The sequence below is a fragment of the Heterodontus francisci genome, chromosome 5, assembly GCF_036365525.1.
Source record: "Heterodontus francisci isolate sHetFra1 chromosome 5, sHetFra1.hap1, whole genome shotgun sequence".
In the NCBI taxonomy this organism is placed as follows: Eukaryota; Metazoa; Chordata; class Chondrichthyes; order Heterodontiformes; family Heterodontidae; genus Heterodontus; species Heterodontus francisci.
In genome coordinates, this window is record NC_090375.1 from 101,522,452 (window position 1) to 101,544,232 (window position 21,781).

A 21,781-nucleotide genomic window follows, 5' to 3' on the forward strand; every position below is an offset into this window, starting at 1 on the left:
AACAGGTAGACTAGCGAGGACAAGGTCAAGTAGAGTTTTCCCTCACCACTGGCCACAGGTCCAGTCTGGCAGATATGTCCTCAGAACTCGGCCAGCTCAGTCAGTAGTGGTGCTACCAAGCCACTCTTGGTGATGGACATTGAATTTCCCCATTCAGAGTACATTCTGTGCCCTTGCTGCTCTCAGTGCTTCTTCTAAATGGTGATCAACACAGAGTACTGATTCATCAGCTGAGGTTGGACTGCAGGTTGTAATCAGCAGCAGGTTTCACTGCCTGATGCAATGAGACATCACAGCGTTCGGAGTCAGTGCTCTGGACACCCAGGGCCACTCCCTCCCAACTGTATATCACTAGACCTCTGGTGGGACAGAACATACCCAGCAATGATGATGGAGGAGTCTGGCACATTGGCAGTAAGGTATAATTCAGTGAGTATGACCATGTTCAGGCTGTTGCTTGCCCAATTTTGGCACAAATCCCCAGATGTTGGACTTAGCAGGGTCAACCAGGCAGGTTGTGTATTTGTTGTTTCCTAATTTTTATCTATTAGAAAATTGGAGGAACAGCTTTCATTTGCAAAATCTAGAAAAAACAGGAAATTATGCAAACATATGTTCAGAAAACAGTGTGCCTGTTAATTCCCTTCAACTGTCCTGGTTGGGAGAGGTGGGGGAAGAATGTCCAGTCAATTAGTGATATTTTTAGATAGTGTTATGACAGTGCTTCTATATTTTTTGATAAGTTTTTTTTTTTGAGGACTCGTATTTTAGAATTATGGACCTTGTTTTATTTGGGAAAATTGAAAAGGATTCCATGGATTTTTTCCACTGGGGCCACTGAAAGGACACAGAGGTCTGGTTTGAAAACAACATTTACTGCAAGTCACCTGTCTTCAGATAAATACCCAGCAGGGGCTTTTTAACTTGGGAGATGGTTACCGAGAAGTGGCAAGTCTAGATTTATAGGGGTCAGGAGGCTTGACTCTTGAAATATTGTTTTCGGTTTCACTTTGGACTGTGTGTTGGGGCGTGAACTGTTTTGAAGGCAGTTGGAGAAAACCAGCCAAGAGGGCAATCACCCTCAGCACCTTCGGAAAACTCTGAGAATTTCCTGAGAATCAAGAGGTGAGGTGAGAGTGACTGCCTTTGACATCAAGGCAGCATTTGAATGAGTATGGCATCAAAGAGCCCTAGCAAAACTGAAGTCAATGGGAATCAGGGGGAAAACTCTCCGCTGGTTGGAGTCATACCTAACGCAAAGGAAGATGGTTGTGGCTGTTGGAGGTCAACCATCTCAGTTCCATGACATCACTGTAGGAGTTCCTCAGGGTAGTGTCCTAGGCCCAACCATCTTCAGCTGCTTCATCAATGACCTTCCCTCCATCATAAGGTCAGAAGTGGCGCTGTTCGCTGATAATTGCACAACGTTCAGCACCATTTGCGACTCCTCAAATACTAAAGTAGTCCGTGTACAAATGCAGCAAGACCTGGACAATATCCAGGCTTGGGCTGATAAGTGACAAGTGACATTTGCACCACACAAGTGCTAGGCAATGACCATCTCCAACAAAACAGAATAGAACAATCACCCCTTGACATTCAATGGCATTACCATCACTGAATCCCCCACTATCAACATTCTAGGGGCTACCATTGACCAGAAACTGAACTGGAGTAGCCATATAAATACCGTGGCTGCAAGAGCAGGTCAGAGGCTAGGAATCCTGCGGCGAGTAACTCATCTCCTGACTCCCTACAGCCTGTCCACCATCTACAAGGCACAAGTCAGGAGTGTGATGGAATACTCTCCACTTGCCTGGATGGGTGCAGCTCCAACACTCAAGCAGCTCAACACTATCCAGGACAAAGCAGCCCGCTTGATTGGCACCCCGTCTACAAATATTCACTCCCTCCACCACTGACGCACAGTGGCAGCAGTGTGTACCATCCACAAGATGCACTGCAGCAACGCACCAAGGCTCCTTAGACAGCACCTTCCAAACCCACGACCTCTACCAACTAGAAGGACAAGAGCAGCAAATGCATGGGAACACCACCAAGTTCCCCTTCAAGTCCCACACCATTCTGACTTGGAACTATATCACTGCTCCTTCACTGTCACTGGGTCAAAATCATGGAACTCCCTTCTTAACAGCACTGTGGGTATACCTATCCCACATGGACTGCAGCGGTTCAAGAAGGCAACTCACCACCACCTTCTCAAGTGCAATTAGGGATGGGCAACAAATAATGGCCTGACCCCCATGAATGAATAAAAAAAATAGGTTGACACCTCATTTTGAGGTATGACTGGTGCTGTTCCTGGCATGCCCTCTGGCACTCTTCATTGAACCAGGGTTGATCTCCTGTCTCGATGGTAATGGTAGAGTGGGGGACGTGCCAGGCCATGAGGTCACAGATTGTGGTACAATTCTGCTGCTGACAACCCACAACGCCTCATTGATGCCCTGTTTTGCATTGCTAGATCTGTTCGAAATCTAACCCATTTAGCACAGTGATAGTGCCACACAGCACGTTGGATGGTATCCTCAATGTGAAGACGGGACTTCGTCTCCACAAGGACTGTGCGGTGGTCCCTCCTACCAATACTGTCATGGACAGATGCATCTGCGGCAGGCAGATTGGTGAGGACGAGGTCAAGTAGGTTTTTCCCTCCTGTTGGTTCCCTCAGCACCTGCTGCAGACCCAGTCTAGCAGCTATGTCCTTTAGGAGTCTGCCAGCTCGGTCAGTAGTGGTGCGACTGAGCCACTCTTGGTGATGGACATTGAAGTTCTCCACCCAGAGTACATTCTGCGCCCTTGCCATCCTTAGTGCTCCCTCCAAGTGCTGTTCAACATGGAGGAGTACTGACTCATCAGGTGAGGGAGGGCAATAGGTGGTAATCAGCAGGAGGTTTCCGTGCCCATGTTTGACCTGATGCCATCAGACTTCATGGGGTCCAGAGTCCATGTTGAGGACTCCCAGGGCATCTCCCTCCCTACTGTATGCCACTGTGCCGCCGCCTCTGCTGGGTCTGTCCTGCTGGTGGAACAGGACATACCTGGGGATAGTGATGGCAGTGTCTGGGACTTTGCCTGTAAGGTATGATTCAGTGAGTATGGTTGTTTCTTGACTAGTCTGTGGAACAGCTCTCCCAACTTTGACACAAGCCCCCAGATGTTAGTAAGGAGAACTTTGTAGGATCGACAGGGCTGGGTTTGCCCTTGTCGTTTCCGGTGCCTCGGTGGATGCCGGGTGGTCTGTTCGCTTTCATTCCTTTTTATTGACTTCGTAGCGATTAGATACGACTGAGTGGCTTGCTAGGCCATTTCAGAGGGCATGTAAGAGTCAACCACGTTGCTGGGGGTCTGGAGTCACATGTAGGCCAGACCGGGTAAGGACAGCAGATTTCCTTTGCTCAAGGACATTAGTGAAACAGATGGGTTTTTACAACAATCGACTGCTTTTTAATTCCAGATTTTTTAATAACTGAATTCAAATTCCACCTTCTGCTGCAGTGGGATTCAAACTCATGTCCCTAGATTAATACCCTGGGACTCTGGTTTACTAGACCAGTGACAATACCACTACGCCACCGCCTCCCCATAACAAATATAGTTAATTTGTTGCAATTGTTAGTAAGCTTCTCTTAAAATTTAACAGTTATATTTGTTTGGTTTCAGATTAGTTATTTTTCAGCTTAGCTGCTTCAAATCAGAGTCAGTCTGATGTCTTTAAAGAGTGACCATCAGGTCAGATAGCGTCCATGGTCAGTGAAGAAGAAAAAGGGCCATTATTTTACAGGCCTGGAGATTCGACTTGAGGAAAAAAAAACACTTCTCCAAACTACAGCAATTTTGGGCACAATGTGTGCCCGGATTGCCAACTGTGCCCAAAGTAAAAAGTCCAGACCATACATTTTACCATAGTTGTCAGAAATCAAATTATTACTGCTTACTCGACGAGATTGCCAAGTTTAATAGCTACTGTAAACTTATGCTGCATCAATGCTACTGTTCATGTATTCTTTTACTGTTTAATAAATTTGTTTGCCAGCTAAAGCTTAAGTCATAGTTTAGTGCAGTGTTATCTGGCCGCCTTCCCAAGTCAAGGAAGAGCACAAGGACTGAATTTTTTGAGGCGGTGTAGATGAAGGCAAAGCAGTTGATGTACTCTACAGAGTTCAGTAAGGCTTTTGATAACCAGTCTCCCATGCGAGACTGGTTAAGAAGATTAGAGCCCATGGGATCCAGGGCAAATTGGATCCAAAATTGGCTTAGTAGCAGGCGGCAGAGGGTGATGGTCGAGGGTTGTTTTTGAGAGTGGAAGCCTGTGACCAGTGGTGTACCACAGGGAGTGGTGCTGGGACCCTTGCTGTTTGTAGTGTAAATTAATGATTTAGGCGTGAATACAGGAGGTATGATAAGCAAATTCGCAGATGACACGGAAATTGGTGGTGTTGTAAATAGTGAGGAAGAAAACCTTAGATTACAGGTCGATACAGATGGGCTGGTAAGATGGGTAGAGCAGTGGCAAATGGAATTTAATCCTGAAAAGTGTGAGGTGATGCATTTTGGGAGGACTAACAAGGCAAGGGACTATCCAATGGATGGTAGGACCCTGGGAAGTACAAAAGGTCAGAGGGACCTTGGTGTACTTGTCCATAGATCACTGAAGGCAGCAGCACAGGCAGATAAAGGTGGTTAGGAAGGCATATGGGATTCTTGCCTTTATCAGCCGAGGCATAGAATATAAGAACAGGGAGGTTATGATGGAGCTGGATAAAATGCTAGTTAGGCCACAGCTGGAGTACTGTGTACAGTTCTGGGCACCACACTATAGGAAGGATGTGATTACAATGGAGAGGGTGCAGAGGAGAATCACCAGGATGTCACCTGGGCTGGAGCATTTCAGCTATGAAGAGAGACTGAAAAGGCTAGGGTTGTTTTCCTTAGAGCAGAGAAGGCCGAGGGGGGACATGATTGAGGTATACAAAATTATAAGGGGCATTGATATGTTAGATAGGAAGAAATTTTTTCCCTTAGTGGAGGTGTCAATAACCAGGGGACATAGGTTTAAGCTAAGGAGCAGGAGGTTTAGAGGGAATCTGTGGAAAAAACTTTTCACCCAGGGGTGGTTGGAATCTGGAACGCACTGCCTGAAGAGGTGGTAGAGGCAGGAACCCTCAGAACATTTAAGTAGTATTTAGATGAGCACTTGAAACGCCATAGCATACCAGGCTATGGGTCAAGTGCTGGAAAACAGGATTAGGATAGGTGCTTAATGGCCGGCACAGACATGGTGGGCCGAAGGACCTGTTTCTGTGCTGTATAACTCTATGATTCTAAGGGCAGGTAATCCAAACAATTAAACAAGGTTAAGAGTGTTCTCAGTTAAGAGTGCTCAGTTTTCATTATCCAAGAATAACTTTGCGTTAGATTATAATTCTTGTTACTTTGTCTGTTGGATTTTGATTAAAGACTTCCTACTGTAAATATATAACAGCATAAGAACTAGGAGGAATAGGCAATTCAGCCCCTCGAGCCTGCTCCACCATTCAATACGTTCATGGCTGATCTCATCTCTGCCTGAACTCCACTTTCCTGCCTGTTCTCCATAACCCTTCAACCCATCACTAATTAAAAATCTGTCTATCTCCTCCTTAAATTTACTCAATGCCCCCCCCGGCATCCACCACACTCTGGGGTAGTGAATTCCACAGACTCACGACCCTTTGAGAGAAGTAATTTCTCCTCATCTCTGTTTTAAATCTGGTGCCCCTTATCCTAAAACTATGACCTCTTGTTCTGGATTGCCCCACAAAAGGAAACATCCTCTCTACGCCTACTTTGTCAATCCCCTTAATCATCTTATATACCTCAATTACATCTCCTCTCATTCTTCTAAACTCTGGAGAGTAACGGCCAAACGGCTCAATCTCTCTTCACAAGACAAACCCTTCATCTCTGGAATCAATCTAGTGAACCTCCTCTGAACTGCCTCCAATGCAACTACATCCCTCCTCAAGTAAGGGGATCAAAACTGTATGCAATACTCATGGTGTGGTCTCACTAATGCCTTGTACAGTTGCAGCAACACTTCCCTACTTTTATACTCTATTCCTTTAGCAATAAATGCCAAAATTCCATTTGCCTTCCTTATTACCTGCTGCACCTGCATACTAGTTTTCTGCGATTCATGCATGAGGACATCCAAACCCCTCTGCATCGAAGCACTCTGAAGTTTCTCTCCATTTAGATAATAAGTTGCCTATCTATTGTTCCAACCAAAACGATAACCTCACACTTATCCATGTTAAACTCCATCTGCCAAATTTTGGCCCATTCACCTAACCTATCCATATCCATTTGTAAATTTCTTATTTCTTTATTGCAACTTACTATCCCATCTATTTTAGTATCATCTGCAAATTTGGCTATAGTACCTTCCATATCAGCATCCAAGGCATTAATATAGATTGTAAATAGTTGGGGCCCCGAGACCGAACCCTGTGGCACCCCACTAGTTACATCTCGCCAACCAGAAAAAGACCCATTTATCCCGACTCTCTGTTTACTGTTGGTTAGCCAATCCTCTATCCAAGCTAATCAATTGCCCCTAATCCCATATGATCTTACCTTGTGTATTAACCTTTGCGTGGCACCCTATCAAATGCCTTCTGGAAGTCCAGATAAACTACATCTACAGGATCCCCATTATCCACTTTACTTGTTACATCTTCGAAGAACTCTAGCAAATTATTCAAACACGATTTACCCTTCCTAAAACCATGCTGACTCTGATGGATTGCGTTTTGACTTTCTAAATGTCCTGTTATTACTTCCTTAATAATGGATTCTAACAATTTCCCAATGACAGATGTTAAACTAACTGGTCTATAGTTTCCTACTTTCTGCCTCCCTCCTTTTTTGAATAAGAGTGTTATATTAGTATTTTCCCAATCCACTGGAACCTTTCCCACATCCAGGGAATTCTGGAATATTATAACCAATGGATCCACTATCTCCGCTGCCACTTCCTTTAAGACCCTAGGATGTAGGCCATCAGGCCGTGGGGACTTGTGCCCCTTCAATCCCAACAGTTTGCCCAGTACTTTTTCCCTAGTGATGATGATTGTTCCAAAAAACAATCTCTAATACATTCAATGACTTCTCCCTCGAGGCTACCCTTGCCAATATGATTAATCCAGTCTATATGCATATTAAAATCACCCATGATTATTGCCGTAGCTTTCTTACGAGCCCCCAGTATTTCCTGGTTTATACTGTGGTGTCACTGTCAAGTTATTTACTTGTTTATTTGCTATCAAGCAAAATCAAACAAATTGAAAACAAGGTCCGAGGTGAGGCTCTACCACTTTTGAAGACTGAAGTGAAATCTTAAAGTGCAGGGATAAAATAGTGTGGTACTAAAACACAGTTACCAAGCAGAACATATTACCAAAGATTCATCAAAATCTAGGCAAGGATAGATACTTGAAGCTTCGTGGAGTTGAGAATCAACCAATGGAGTGATCGAAAATACCAGAACCAAATTAATGTAGAGAAAGTCATGAATACACCCGAAATGTAATAAGATTGTTTTTGAAAAATGACTGGATGAATTCTTAAGGAAAGATGATACAGGATGTTTGATTTCAGATTCGTGCTAAGAAAATTGATGAGCAAACTAGATAGATCAATAGCTTTCTCCGACACAAAATATTACTATTAGTATATGTTATACCCTTCCTCAGAAGCAGGTGCCCTGCATATAATCTATGTTTATTCAGCAAATTAAACAATCTGTCAACATTAATTAATCTCCAAAGTTTCGAAATGAGAAATAGGAACAATGGGAAAGCAAGGGCCAATTATAGGACCTTACTGAAGTTATGTGATTTTGCTATCTTCTGCACTCATTTATCCTCCACATAGTTTATTTTATTAAGACTAGTGCTGAAAAATAAAGCTAGAACTGTTTCAGGCACCAGTTTATCCTAAAATGGTAGTCCACGCAAAGGAGTTTAATGAAGACAGAAACATCTCAGTTCTGGAACAACTTTTGAAACTGGCATGGGACCAAGTGGAACAAACTTCAATTATCCGATAGTCACTCACCTGCTCAGCCATGACAAGGATATATATTACATAACCCTTCTGGGAGGACAATGCTTAATAAAGATACTAAAAGGTTATATTATGACAACTGTGTTATCTAACAAGATCACTCTTGCATACATACCCTAAATGTTGCCAGAATGATTCTGGTTACTTTTTCTTTCACAGATTCCTGAAGAATATCTGATAAAGCTGGAACAATGTTCAATCTGCGTAGATATTCACAGAGTTGTGGACTGAAGGCCAATAACCAGAAGGAGAAGATCATCTGATACTGCAGTTGGAAGCCACATTTATTGTTTATAACAGCTATGATGCTGTTCGGGGTGGGGGGGGGAGGCAGAAGAGAAAAGGTTTGAAGTGTTTACCACTGCTATTTTTTAAATAAAATTGTACTTTAAATCAGAAAATACAATAATCCATTCAAAATAGTTTTAAAAATTGACAGCATCAAACCTTCCATTGAAATGTTATGAACAAGGATCAAAACAATGAAGATTTTTAATGCAGAAGCAAGAAAAAGATTGTCAGAATGGTCAGCATGAACAAATGTGATTTAAATAACTAAATCAAGTATTTTATCCACATTTGAATCATTTCACATTTTCCCAGTCAGGAGTTTCCATCATCTAATCTTAGGTCTATCTACGCACTGCACCACTTTCTTTTGTATTGGTGTGCAGTAACAGTTCCAGCGAGTTTATTCTAAACAATGAAGTTTAACATTTTAGTCTCATCTTTGCCAGAATTTTCTTCTGAAATTCCATGGAGTCCATTTGAGCGGGGGTTATAAAAGATAAATTCCCAAAAAGATCATAAATCAGAACATGTACCTTTGGTAACGAAGCTACAGAACACAGCATTTTCAAAGATTTTCCTAACCTGCTCAATTAAAATTTTCTCAAATGCAACAAGATTCTTTGCTATATACGTGCAAACAAATAACCATAAATAAGCTTCAAAAAGAATGGGGTTTCTCAAAAGGATAATGAATGTGAGCAATTAGTTACTGAAATAATTCAAAATTTGAGGAATATTGCTAGGTCATACCATACTTTGAGAACGACCAATTTTAGAAATTAAGAAATAATTTTCATGCTGTTTTGACTCATTCCCTATTCTTCAGTTCAACAATGACTTTAGTAAAACTGAATGGCATTACAGAATGTATTTGGGAACTATAACAAGGACGTGTTTCATAAAATCAATCCATGTAACAGCTGCAAGACTAGAAATAGTTTATGGTACCAGCAGGCAAGGCACAGGTTACCTAAAACAAGCAACCCTGGTTCAGCAAATAACCACAACTTGTTTATAGAGTCAGAGTCATTTACAGCTCGCAGGCGGCCCATTCAGCCAATTGGGTCTATGCCGGCTCTCCGTGGAGCAAACCGGCCTGTCCCCCTCCCCCGTTCAATCCCCGTAGGCCTGCAAGTTTACTTCCTTCAAGTGCCCATCCAATTTCCTTTTGAAATCATTGATTGTCTCTGCTTCCACCGCCCTTGTGGGCCTTAAGTTCCAGGTCATTACCACTCACTGTGTAAAAAAGTTATTTCTCACATTCCTCTTGCATCTCTTGCCCAAAGCCTTCAAGCTATGTCTCCTAGTCCTTGTACCATCAGTTAATGGGAACAGTTTTTCCTTGTCTAACTTATCTAAGCCTGTCATAAGCTTGTCTTCTTGGCATTTCTTCGCGAAGATTTTAGGAAGGTTGTACTCATCGGTTGCACACCCACTGGAGGCTAGTCAGGCCTATCCGTGACCGGCAGATTCTCCCACAGTGGGTGCGGACTTGGGGCAACTGGATATATCCTTCTCCTCCTTTTCACTTTCATGCTGGTTGTTCACTCAGCCTCAATGGTGTCTGTAGCCCTCTTGATCTAGCATCTCCAGGCATCACAATCCATGGCCTGCACTTCCTACTGGCGATGGCCGATGTGGCACACAGAGAGGGACTTCTGCAAGGAGTCCTCAAAACGTTTGCATGGGGCCCCTCTGCTATTTTTACCAGTGGTCAGTTCTCCCTACAACACGATCTTGGGCAGGTGACTGTTGTCCATCCGGGCAACGTGACCCGCCCAACACAGTTGGCTTTGCAGGAGGATGGCCTCGATGCTGGTGATGTTGGCTGCTTCCAGGACTTCAATGTTTGTGATGTGGTCCTGCCAGCGGATCTTGAGGATGCTGTGGAGGCAGCGCTGATTGAAGCGCTCGAGAAGGCGTACATGATGGCGGCATGGGATCCTTGACTCGGTGCCATACAAAAGCGTGGTGAGGACTACGAATTTGTACACATAGAGTTTGTCTGTGGTCTGAGGCTGTGGTTGCTCCATTTGTAGAGTCTGCCGAATGTACAGTTTGCTTTAGAAAGCCTATTTTCCACTTCCTTGTCTATGGTGGTATCAAATGAGATGACGTTCCCCAAATAAGTAAATTGTTTGACAGCATTCCGCTTGGTTCCATCCATAACAATGCTTGATGGTCTATATCCTTCTTGGGAGTGCAGGCTGATGCAGGATTTCAGTTTTTTTTTTTTGAACTGATTTTTAGTCCAAAGAGTTGTGCCGCCTTGGAAGAACATGTTATACATTGCAGGTCTGACTAACTGTGGGCCAACAGAGCACAGTCATCGGCGAAACAAAATTCACAGATGAGTTTCTTTTGTGCCTTGTGTGAACCTGAAGATGCCTGAGATTAAAAAGGCCTCCATCAGACTGGAAGCGTACATAAACTCCCTCCTTAATAAGGTCTTCCGTTGCCTGCTGCAGCATCATGCTGAAAAGATGATAAGGTCGGGGCCAGCACACAGCCCTGCTTCACGCCATTGGAGATGTGGAAGGGACTCGAGAGGTTGTTGTTTTGCTTGACTTGTCCATACTGATTTTCATGAAACTGCTTCACCATGGCCAGGAACCTGGGTGGGCATCCAAGTTTTTCAAGGACTTTCTAAAGTCTATCGCTGCTCACAATGTCGAATGCCTTGGTGAGGTCTACGAAAGTGACATACAGGCCTTTGTTTTGCTCACGACATTTCCTTGTACATAATCTTGTATACCTCTATCAAATCTCCCCTCAGTCTCCTTTGCTCCAGGGAGAACAACCCCAGCTTTACCAACCCAACCTTGTAACTAAAATCCACATTCCCTGGAACCATTCCAGTAAATCTCCTCTTCACCCTCTCAAGGACCCTCACATCCTTCCTAAAGTGTGGTGACCAGAACTGGACAACAGTTAGTTGTGTGAGGTACCTCTCTCCATACCCCATTAAGATCAATAGGTTAGACTGCATTGTCTCTTCAACTTGATTATTTTTAATCTATTCTCCAACAGGCTCAAAGTCATGTTTTTCCATCTCATGGCTGAGCTGACTAGTTTATGGCTACCTCTATTCTTGGTGCCAGAAACATTGGCTCCAGTCAGTTTGGGTGGAGACTATCCCTCTTGTCTAGTCAACTCCTGTTCCAAAACTGATTTCAATGCCCAATAGAAGTTGAAACTGTCCCTCCTACACTACTCGGCCAGCCACACATCTATTAAGTTTATAGATTGGCAAAAGTAGGAAGGAGAATACTAGTTTTGAGGATGGCTTTTTAGTCTGCTCCTATTCCCCATACGTTATCACTTCCTCAACCCTATCAAAAGTTTCCATGTGAATTGAAAGTACAGCCTGCTCTCTGATCCTTTCAAAGTCTGCTCCCACACTGCCTGACGTCATTCATCCAAGCTCCATCATACCATTCTGCACTCCAGAATCATGCCAACAGACACACCTACCTATTGCCAGATTATGGAGTCTCCCACAACTATCACTTGTCTCCTCCTTTGGCCATGATTTTATGCTAGCGACAGGGGTCTCAACATCCTCAAAAAGCGACGCAGAGAACACCGCGTCATCTCTTCTGTGGAAGGCCTGCTAAATCTAGTGCCAATCAGGCACTTAAGTGGACAGCAGCAGGCCTTCCATGGGATCAAACACCCTGGTGACAGAAGCTCCGCCCTCCAAGAGCTGTCAGCCAATCAGAGACCGGCAGCTCTTCCACAGAGCAGCACCACTGCAGAGGTCGTGGCTGCTGCCAGAGGAGCACCTACACGAGACCCAGGAGCATTTCTGGAGCCAGTCCACAGGCAGGTCAGGGCCGGAGGGGTTTCGCGGGGAGGTGTGTCAGCAGCAAGGGCAGAGGTTGGTTCTCAGAGCATACCCTGCCCCTTCCTGATGCCGTCCTTTGTTCATGCACTAATTACCTTTTAACGAGGGACACCACCCCCCCACAGGGGCCAGGAAGCAGTCCGCATGGTTTTGCATGCCATGCTTCCCATGCGGCGGGTACAGGATGAGGCCCTTAATTGCCCAGTTAAGGGCCTCAATTGGCAGCAGGACAGGAAGGCTGTTGACAGGCCTTTCTGACCTGGACTAAATTTTGGTGAAGGCGGGAAGGTGGCGGCAGCCCTCCCACCCAATCTTATGCTCGCCCCACCTCCAAACCCACCACAGGGGAGAGCATAGAGCATGTAATTCTGCTTTTTGCTTTCTGGATCTTGAGCCAGTTCCATTTCCCTGAGGCTAGAGTTCATGTAACAACTTGTATTTATAGACGTAGGACCCAATTTTAACTCATGTCTACCAAGGCTCCCATTTCCTTTATAATCAACCATTATGTCACAGATTTCTAAATACCAATGACATAAAGGGATATGGGGATAGTGTGGAAAAAAGACATTGAAGTGGGTGATCAGCCATGATCGTACTGAATGGCGGAGCAGGCTCAATGGGCTGAATGGCCTACTCCTGCTCCTATGTTCCTAGAAACTGAACCTCAACCAATTTGTGACTTTCCATACCAGAATTGGACTTGGCTAGTTTCACCCCCCAGTAGATCCAAATCCTTACTGACTGCATTCTTTTCTCTAGTCACCTTCTCTTAGACCTTTCCTTCCTTCCCTCCTCATTCAAATACACTCATGCTACAGAACCTTTGAGTCAAATATTTATCTCTAGCTTTTTTATGTATCAAGATGCTTTTCTAGTTCAGTAACCTGCTCAAGTGTAATGACTCAATATCAGTGCAGGAAATTCATCTTGCAACCTTCACAGGTATACTTACATATCATACTCGACAGTAAAAAGTATGGGGTTTGGCACTCAGTGAGGAAGTCAGCAGGACATGGATAAGTAAGTGAAATAGGCAGCAAGGTAATAGATGCAAAGTATAGAGAAACATGAATTCATCCATTCTAAGAGGAAAAACAAGGAATAGAAAAACAAACTTAATGGAAATATATTGCAGGATGTGGAGGGAGAGAAACATCCAGGAGTCCAAATACATAATTCTTTGAAAGTGACAACAAAGAACAAAGAACAGTACAGCACAGGAACAGGCCATTAGGCCCTCCAAGCCTGCGCCGATCTTGATGCCTGCCTAAACTAACACCTTCTGCACTTCCGGGGCCCATATCCCTCTATTCCCTTCCTATTCATAGATGCAAATAAGTCAGAAATGTCATGAGCAAGGGGAAAGCAAAGAGATGATATATTTGGCAATGGTCAGGTGAAGTCAATTTTAAAATGTTGCATGTCATTTTGGGTAGCTTCATGGATGGATCCTGGGTGACCAGCATTACAGACATGGCTACTTACACCTGTGTGAAAAGCCAACACAGAACCACAGAACATCTACAACCACTGCCATGACACTACAACTGCGACCATTGAACAAGCCCTCTGAAAATGAGGTTCAGCTGCCTAGACAGACCTGGGAAAGTCCTGCAATATATCTCATCAAAGGTCTTGCATATCGTGGTGGTATGCTGCACTCTGCACAACCTGGCTAGCCAGAGGGAAGTTGCATTAGAGGCGGACGATTACATTGTGCAGGTTGCCTCCTCCTCTGAGGAGCAGGATGCGTTAGAGGAGCTTAGAGATCAGGCGGACAATGGAAATGCAGCCACAAGCCCAGTGTCAAAGGGCACTGACATGCATGCCAGCGAGACATGTAACTCACTCATTGGCACACGTTTCTCCTGAGATACCATTAAACACCCCGGGAACAATTCTGTCTTCTCCCTGAGGCAACCTTGGTGCCTTTCATTAAACACCCTTACCATCTCACTGGCCCTATCATTACAGCACTCCAAGGGCTACATTCATCACCACCCTCATTCTGTGCACACCTTTTCATGCCCTCTATCTCAAGTTCTCAACAGCTGGTAATAGCCCACCGGTGCAGAAATGAACAGATGATCCGTTAAAGTTCTTGCAATGCATACTTTAAGTTTGCAGAAAGATCTAAGGCTTTGGAATTCAGCAAAAAAAATAAATCAGCCAACATGACCCCAGTGCTACTAAACGGATTTACACAAACGCTTCTAGGTGCCCCTAAGTTGTGCTCTCCTGAAACTGCAGTTGATGTGGAAGCAGGCTACTGCCTTTTCTGCTCCGGTGCACAAGGTGGCCCCGGCAGATGGCCTCTGGGTGCCAGCGTCCAACAGGGGCCCAGCACAATCAGGTCACCTGCATCTGTGGACATCAGTGCGCATCTCCTGCATCCAGGTCAGTGGCATGCTGAATGTAGCTTTCCATGAGAGTCGCCACTCACTCAGTGGAGGAGGACAGGTGCTCATATGCCAGAGACACGGTACTATTCAAGGCATGGATGGACTCCATCATATTGGAGCAAACAGCCTCTGGGAACTGTGACAGATGTTCACACATTTTACACTGCTGCTCCAGCATCTGCAGCTTTGCTGAATACTCCCAAGACTTGCCAACTGCAGGAAGCTGAGTATCATTGGGGCTTTCCTCAATACACCAATGGGAAGTAGCCAAAACTGTCACTGCCTCCTTTACCTACTCATGCTCATGTGTGCATTGTTCACCAGCTGGAGCCAGGCTTCCTAAATTTATGTCAATGCACACCAACGCGAGAGTATCTGCAATGGTGGAGGATGTGCTGGACTGATGTGACGCTGTCTCCTCAGATGGTGGACCCTCCTCCAAGGTCTCATGTGGTCCTGGAACCATCATCGGTCCTTCATCCACTACTGGACCCACAGGACTGACAGAGTTATGTTAACGAGCTGCATTTTCAACCAGCTCCTGCTACCTGCCCTTGATCAGAGCTTGTGTTCATCAAGCTCAGAGGCGCAACATCTAATACCCGCCAGAAGGTTTGAACCCCACATTCATTGCATTAGGCTCTGTGGATTCTGTTCCCGCCTCTCCCTCAGCCACAGACTGCCTTGCTTCAACTCATTCTATCTCCATTGCCGCCTCCTCCTCCATTGGCATCTCTACAGATATGAATGGCATACCACCTCCAGTTCTTCTCCGCTCCCTAGCATTGTGAGTGCGCTTTTCCTGCAATCACATACATACACAGCGTCACTCGTGTCTCACAGCCCAGCAGTGCTCCTCAGTCTGTGCCACTTCACATGTCCAGCATTGTGTTACTGGGAGGCCTGCTGCAAGCATCTATTCAGTCTTGTCAATACAGCAATCACCTCTGACTGACCATGGACCTACATGATTAGATTAGATTAGATTAGGGATACAGCACTGAAACAGGCCCTTCGGCCCACCGAGTCTGTGCCGAACATCAGGCACCCATACATGTTAGGCAACTCTGCATCTCAACGTGGACACTGGTCCCTGATCATGCCCGATGCACGGATCTGCCATCTCGCCACATATCTCATGGGCGCCATTTAAGACATGCAGGTCTACGAGCTTGCAATTATGAATGCCATTCACCTTGCTAGACCGCATCAGGTCATTAAAAAGTCTCCAGCACTGTTTCCATGTTCATGTGACTATCCTGCAGCTGCTGACTTCCTCAGCTACCTCCAGCCATGCCTTCTTTGAAAGGCTTGTGGGTCTCTTCCTCCCGTTTACTGGGAACAGCACCTCTCTCCACCCCTTGCGGCCTGCTGGAGCACTGCCAAGGAGGAGAACACTGGAGTCACCCTTCCTCTCTGACTCCAGCCATTCTTCCTCAGCCTCCCTTGTTCTACACCCCTTCCAATGTTGTGTGTGCCAACTGTATGAAAGCTGCAGTCTGGCCTTAAAACATGGCACGTTCCATGGACCTGCCAGAATTTCCTACCGTCCGCCACCCATTGTTGTTCAGCTCCCCTGCTTGCCGAACATTAATTAGATGCCGATGGGAAGATCACAAAGGAAGTCCCGCCACCCGCGTATAACTCAAGTGTAGGGACTTCCACTCATTTGGCAAAATCCAGCCCTTAGATGCTGGGACTATTTCTACAGGAACATAGAGGCTAAAAAGAATGTTGAAAGAGATTTTTAAAATTATTAAGGTGTTTGATAGATTATATAGAGAAAAAATATTTGCTTTGTACACTAAAAGAGTGAGGAGAAAGATAAACATTTTTAAAAAGTTAACAGCATGGATAGCATTTCCATTGGGAGTAGTTGTATTATATCTTTTGAGGGAAGAACAGATAGGTAGAGACAGTGGCTTAGTGGTAACGTCACGGAACTAATAGAGACGCAGGCTAATGCCCCAGGGACACCGGTTCAACTATGACAGATGGTGGAATTTAAATTCAATTAATTAATAAAAATCTGGAATTGAAAGCTATTCTCATTAATGATGCCTTGAATCTATCGAATGTCGTAAAAACCCATCTGTTTCACTAATGTCCATTAGGGAAGGAAATCTGCCATCCTTACCTGGTCTGGTCTACATGTGACTCCAGACCAACAGCAATATGGTTTACTCTTAACTGCCCTCTGAAGATTTCTACTTTACAATCAGTTTTTTTTCTAAATTTTGTAAATTTTTTTTTCAAAAAAATCATAAAGCTATGAAGGGAATTTCAAATAAAACAGCTGATTATTTGTAACTGAGGAGAGTTTGTAACCTTCATGGGTTGAAAGGGGAAGCTAACAAACATCTGACAAAATCTTTTGAAAGAATTATGAATGAAAATGAGGGCCACCACAAAATAGAGCAAATATAAACAAATTGTCAGTTTAGTACGAATATATTTGCTTCCAGTAATCCAGCAGCTAGCTGCAGTACATGCTCTCAAAGCATCAATTATCTTGGAATGTACTTGACCAATTTGCATGAATAAATTAGTGTATCTAGAAATACTTACCAGTTGACCCCATCAGCTTCTACCCAGGCAAAACGATATTCATTGATTCTTAGCATTAACTGTAGACAACCTGCCACACACTGCACATACTGGGAGCTCTGCAATTGAAAGAAAATAAGTGATCAAAATAACATTGTTCCTACCATGTTTTGTTATGAAGTTAGCTTTGTCGACCATTAACTTTCTTGAAATTGTAAAATCGTTTTTTGATAGTTGGCTAACAGCCATGCACCTTAACAGCCACGAGAAAAAATAATGGTCTGAGAAAACAAAAGAGTGCATTTTTTAAAAATGATCTGTTAGGATAGTTCTCAATTTTCAGAGTACTTTTCAATATCCATGCAGTTCAGGGAAAAAAATCAGAACACATCAATACATGGCATATCATTTCAAGGCTTTCTATTATGTTTATTCAATTAAGTTTACATTAGATATTCTCTTGGGTTCAGTGCCACTAGTCAGTTCTATAAGAGGACTCAATGCCCCCAAGGATCAGGAGGAAATCTAGTTATTAAGCATTAAATTATAGTATGAGCCGTAACAATAAGATCCCTCAATTTGTGTTCTAATGAGCAGTCATCGACCTGAAACGTTAACTTTGTTTCTCTCTCCAGCATTTTCTGGTTTTATTTCAGATTTCCAGCATATGCAGTATTTTGCTTTTCTATATGAATGCAAGTTCACTTTATTAAAAGCTAAGGCTAGAAAAATAATTTACAGTCAATTCAGATTTTACTTAGCTGTAAAAGTTCCAACTTGTACCTGTTTGAATACAAAAATTACATGTGCAACACTTCATTAACTCTTCTAAGTAATACTAAACCTGAACCACCTGAAATATAATTTAAATGTGTAACAGAGTATACAATCTACATTCCAATGGGCTGATAACCAAAGAACTGGCAGAAAACAGCCAAATATATATCTCTGTGAGTAGTGGAATTTCAGGAGACTTTATATGTGTAATATCTAATAATGACATCAAGGCTAATGCGGTTGATGTTATGTATATGGGCATTCAAAAGAAATTTGATAAACTACCATGTGATGGACTTTAATGTTGCTCACAAGTCTATGAGATCAAAGGAACAGTAGCAGCATGGTTATGAAATTTGCTAAGGGACAGTAGTCTTGGATGGTTGCTTTTTCAGATTTCAGATAAATACAGTGGTGTTCCCCCTGGGGTCAGTAATAGGACCATTGCTTGTTTTGATATATATCAATACCTGGACTAGGGGGATACAGGGCATAATTTCAAAGTATGCAGATGACATGAAACTTGAAAATGTAGTAAACAAATACTGAGGCTATTAACTGGTGAAATGTACATAGGAACATAGGAGCAGGAGTAGGCCATTCAGCCCATTGAGCCAATTCAATATGATCAGGGCTGATCATCCACTTCAATGTCTTTTTCACCCACACTCTCCCCATATCCTTTTATGTCATTGGTATTTAGAAATCTGTCAATCTCTGCTTTATACATACTCAATGACTGAGCTTCCATAGTCCTTTGGGGTAGAGAATTCCAAAGGTTCACAACCCTCTGAGTAAACAAATTTCTCCTCTTCTCGGTCCTAAGTGGCTTCCCTCTTATTTTGAAATTGTGTCCCCTGGTCCTAGACTCCCCAACCAGGGGAAACAGCTGCATCTACCCTCTCTATCCCTTTAAGTATTTTGTAGGTTTCAATGAGATCACCTCTCATTATTCGAAACTCTAGAGAATACAGGCCCAGTATCCCCAAACTCTCTTCATAGGGCAGTCTCGCAATCCCGGGAACAAGTCTGCTGAACCTTCATTGCACACCGTCTATGGCAATAATATCGTTCCTAAGGTATGGGGGCCAAAACTGCACACAATACTCCAAATGTGGTCTAACCAAGGTCCTATACAATTGAAGTAAGACTTCACAACTCCTGTACTCAAATCCTCTTGCGATAACAGCTAACATAACATTAGCCTTCTTAATTGCTTGCTGCACCTGCATGTTAGCTTTCAGTGGTTTATTGTTTTGTGTCATCTGCGAACTTGGAAATATTACATTTGGTCCACATATCCAAATCATTGATCTATATTGTGAATAGCTGGGGCCCAAATACTGATCCTTGTGATACCCCACTAGTCACAGCCTCCCAACGGGAGAATGACCTGTTTATTCCTACTCTGTTTTCTGTCTGTTAAGCAACCCTTAATCCATGCCAGTATATTACATCCTATCCCATGTGCTTTAATTTCGCTAACCAAGCTCCTGTGGGGGACTTTATCAAAAGCCTTCTGAAAATCCAAGTATACTGTGTCCACCAACTCCCCTTCATCAATTCTGTTAGTAGCATCCTCAAAAAACTCCAACAGGTTTGTCAAACATGCTTTCCCATTCATAAATCCATGTTGACTATGCCCAATCAGATCATTATTATCCAAGTGCCCATTTATCACATCATTCAGAATAGATTCTTAACATTTTCCCTTAGACTGATGTAAGGCTGCCAGGTCTGTTGTTCCGTGTTTTCTCTCTCCCTCCCTTCTTAAATAGTGGGGTGACATTTGCGACCTTCCAATCTGCAGGAACTGTTCCAAAATTCTATAGATTTCTGGATGATGATCACCAATGTATCCACGATCTCCATAGCTACCTCTTTCAACACCCTGGGATGCAGAATATCAGAATCTCCGATCCTGCTGTCTTCACAGTCTAGAGTGTCTGCAGCCACGGCATGCGGTAAGTCCATTGAGGTGAAGAAGGAGCTGCGGGACCCGAGAGAAGTCCTGTGAAAAGGTGCCCCGAACACCCAAAACATCCACGAACGGCCCCCCCGGTCGCAACTTCAAAGCGCCCGCGGGAGATGGCTCGGAGAGCATCTGCAGCGCACTGTCGGCAATGCTGCATGCCTTTATTTAAACCACTGCAAAAAAAAAACCCTTAGCAAATGTAATCACCTCTAAGTCTGCCAAATGATGCTTCACCTCCCGAAGGACGTGGATGAGCTTTCCGGACGTCGATGGTGGGCACTGAGGAAATGGCTTATTACCTGCACCAGATTCCACCCCCCCCCCTTTACCCCCCTTCCACCCCCCCCCCACCCCCGTCCCCTTCCCTGCTCCACCCTCTCAGCTCACCCCCTCACAACCCTGTCCCAGCCCGCCCCCCCCTCGCACCATCTTCACCCCGCACCCCCTTCCCCTGCACCCCCCCCCACCCCCTCCCTCTACCCCTCCCCCTTGCATCCCCTCCTCCCACCGGCACCATCCTACACCTGTGTAGGGGCCCCAACAACCCCACTGCCTTGTGGGCGTCTCGGGAGAGACCAAGGCTAAGGGAGTAAACCCTAACAGAAAATCCGGAGCGGAACCCCGTAGGCGGTCATGTGTCACCTTTGGCATGTTTCCGGCAGTTCCTGCAGCCATACTGGTGCCAAACGTCGTGTCCTGCACTCCTTTGGACCCCACCAGAAAGGCCGAGAGGGGGGTTTTGACGACTGGGCAACTCTCAACCTACATAAATTTGCCCAGGCATGCGCCATGGAGAGGTCACTCCATAGTTGCCTCACAGCGACTAAAACAACACGGAAGGCAGCAGTTACGGGTTATAAGTCCAGATAAATTGGCGTAGAAACTGGGCGCCACGGGTTGCCTTTGTCGGTGGGAGAGGTCATTGCACCTCACTGGACAGCTACCGCCCGCCTCAAACCGGGCAGCCCCCGGTCAATAAGGTTCTGTCCCGCCACAGTCTGCCTGCTTCAATGGGTGCTTGGAGCTCAGGGTCATTGCCCGAAAGGTGGACTGATACACCGCACCAAACAACATGAAAAAAGGAAAGAAGGTACCAGCCCTTCGCTTTGCAAGCTGGAACGTCAGAACTATGTGTCCTGGCCTGTCGGAAGACCTTACACAAATCAACGATTCTCGGAAGACCGCCATCATTAACAACGAGCTCAGTAGATTCAATGTGGACATTGCAGCACTTCAGGAGACTCGCCTCCCCGCGAGTGGCTCTCTAGCAGAGCAAGACTACACCTTCTTCTGGCAGGGCAGGGATCCTGAAGAACCAAGACAGCATGGAGTGGGCTTCGCCATCAGAAACTCCTTGCTCAGCATGATAGAGCCTCCCTCAAATGGCTCGGAACGCATACTGTCCATCCGACTGCTCACCACCTCTGGTCCAGTACACCTACTCAGCATCTATGCTCCAACACTCTGCTCCGCACCTGAAGCTAAAGACCAGTTCTATGAACAACTCCATATCATTAGCAGCATCCCCAACACCGAACACCTATTCCTGCTGGGGGACTTTAATGCCAGGGTTGGGGCCGACCATGACTCATGGCCCTCCTGCCTTGGGCGCTATGGCGTTGGAAGGATGAATGAGAACGGGCAGAGACTGCTTGAGTTGTGTACCTATCATAACCTCTGCATCACCAACTCGTTCTTTCACACTAAACCCTGTCACCAGGTTTCATGGAGGCACCCAAGATCACGTCGTTGGCACCAGCTAGACCTCATTGTCACAAGGCGAGCCGCCTTAAACAGTGTTCAAATCAC

At 44.8% G+C, this 21,781-nt stretch overlaps 1 protein-coding gene across 3 annotated transcripts in view; it reads right to left on the reverse strand.

Annotated features, from left to right (window-relative positions):
- Positions 1–21,781, reverse strand: part of atp6v1h (ATPase H+ transporting V1 subunit H) — a 184,951-nt gene that overhangs the window by 73,598 nt on the left and 89,572 nt on the right. For all 3 annotated transcript variants that reach the window (XM_068031839.1, XM_068031837.1, XM_068031838.1), the window contains exons 8-9: positions 17,242–17,339; positions 8,246–8,438 (exon numbers count right to left, since the gene is read on the reverse strand). In XM_068031839.1, the coding sequence (XP_067887940.1) occupies positions 8,246–8,438; positions 17,242–17,339 (291 nt within the window). The remainder of the gene's footprint in view (positions 1–8,245; positions 8,439–17,241; positions 17,340–21,781) is intronic.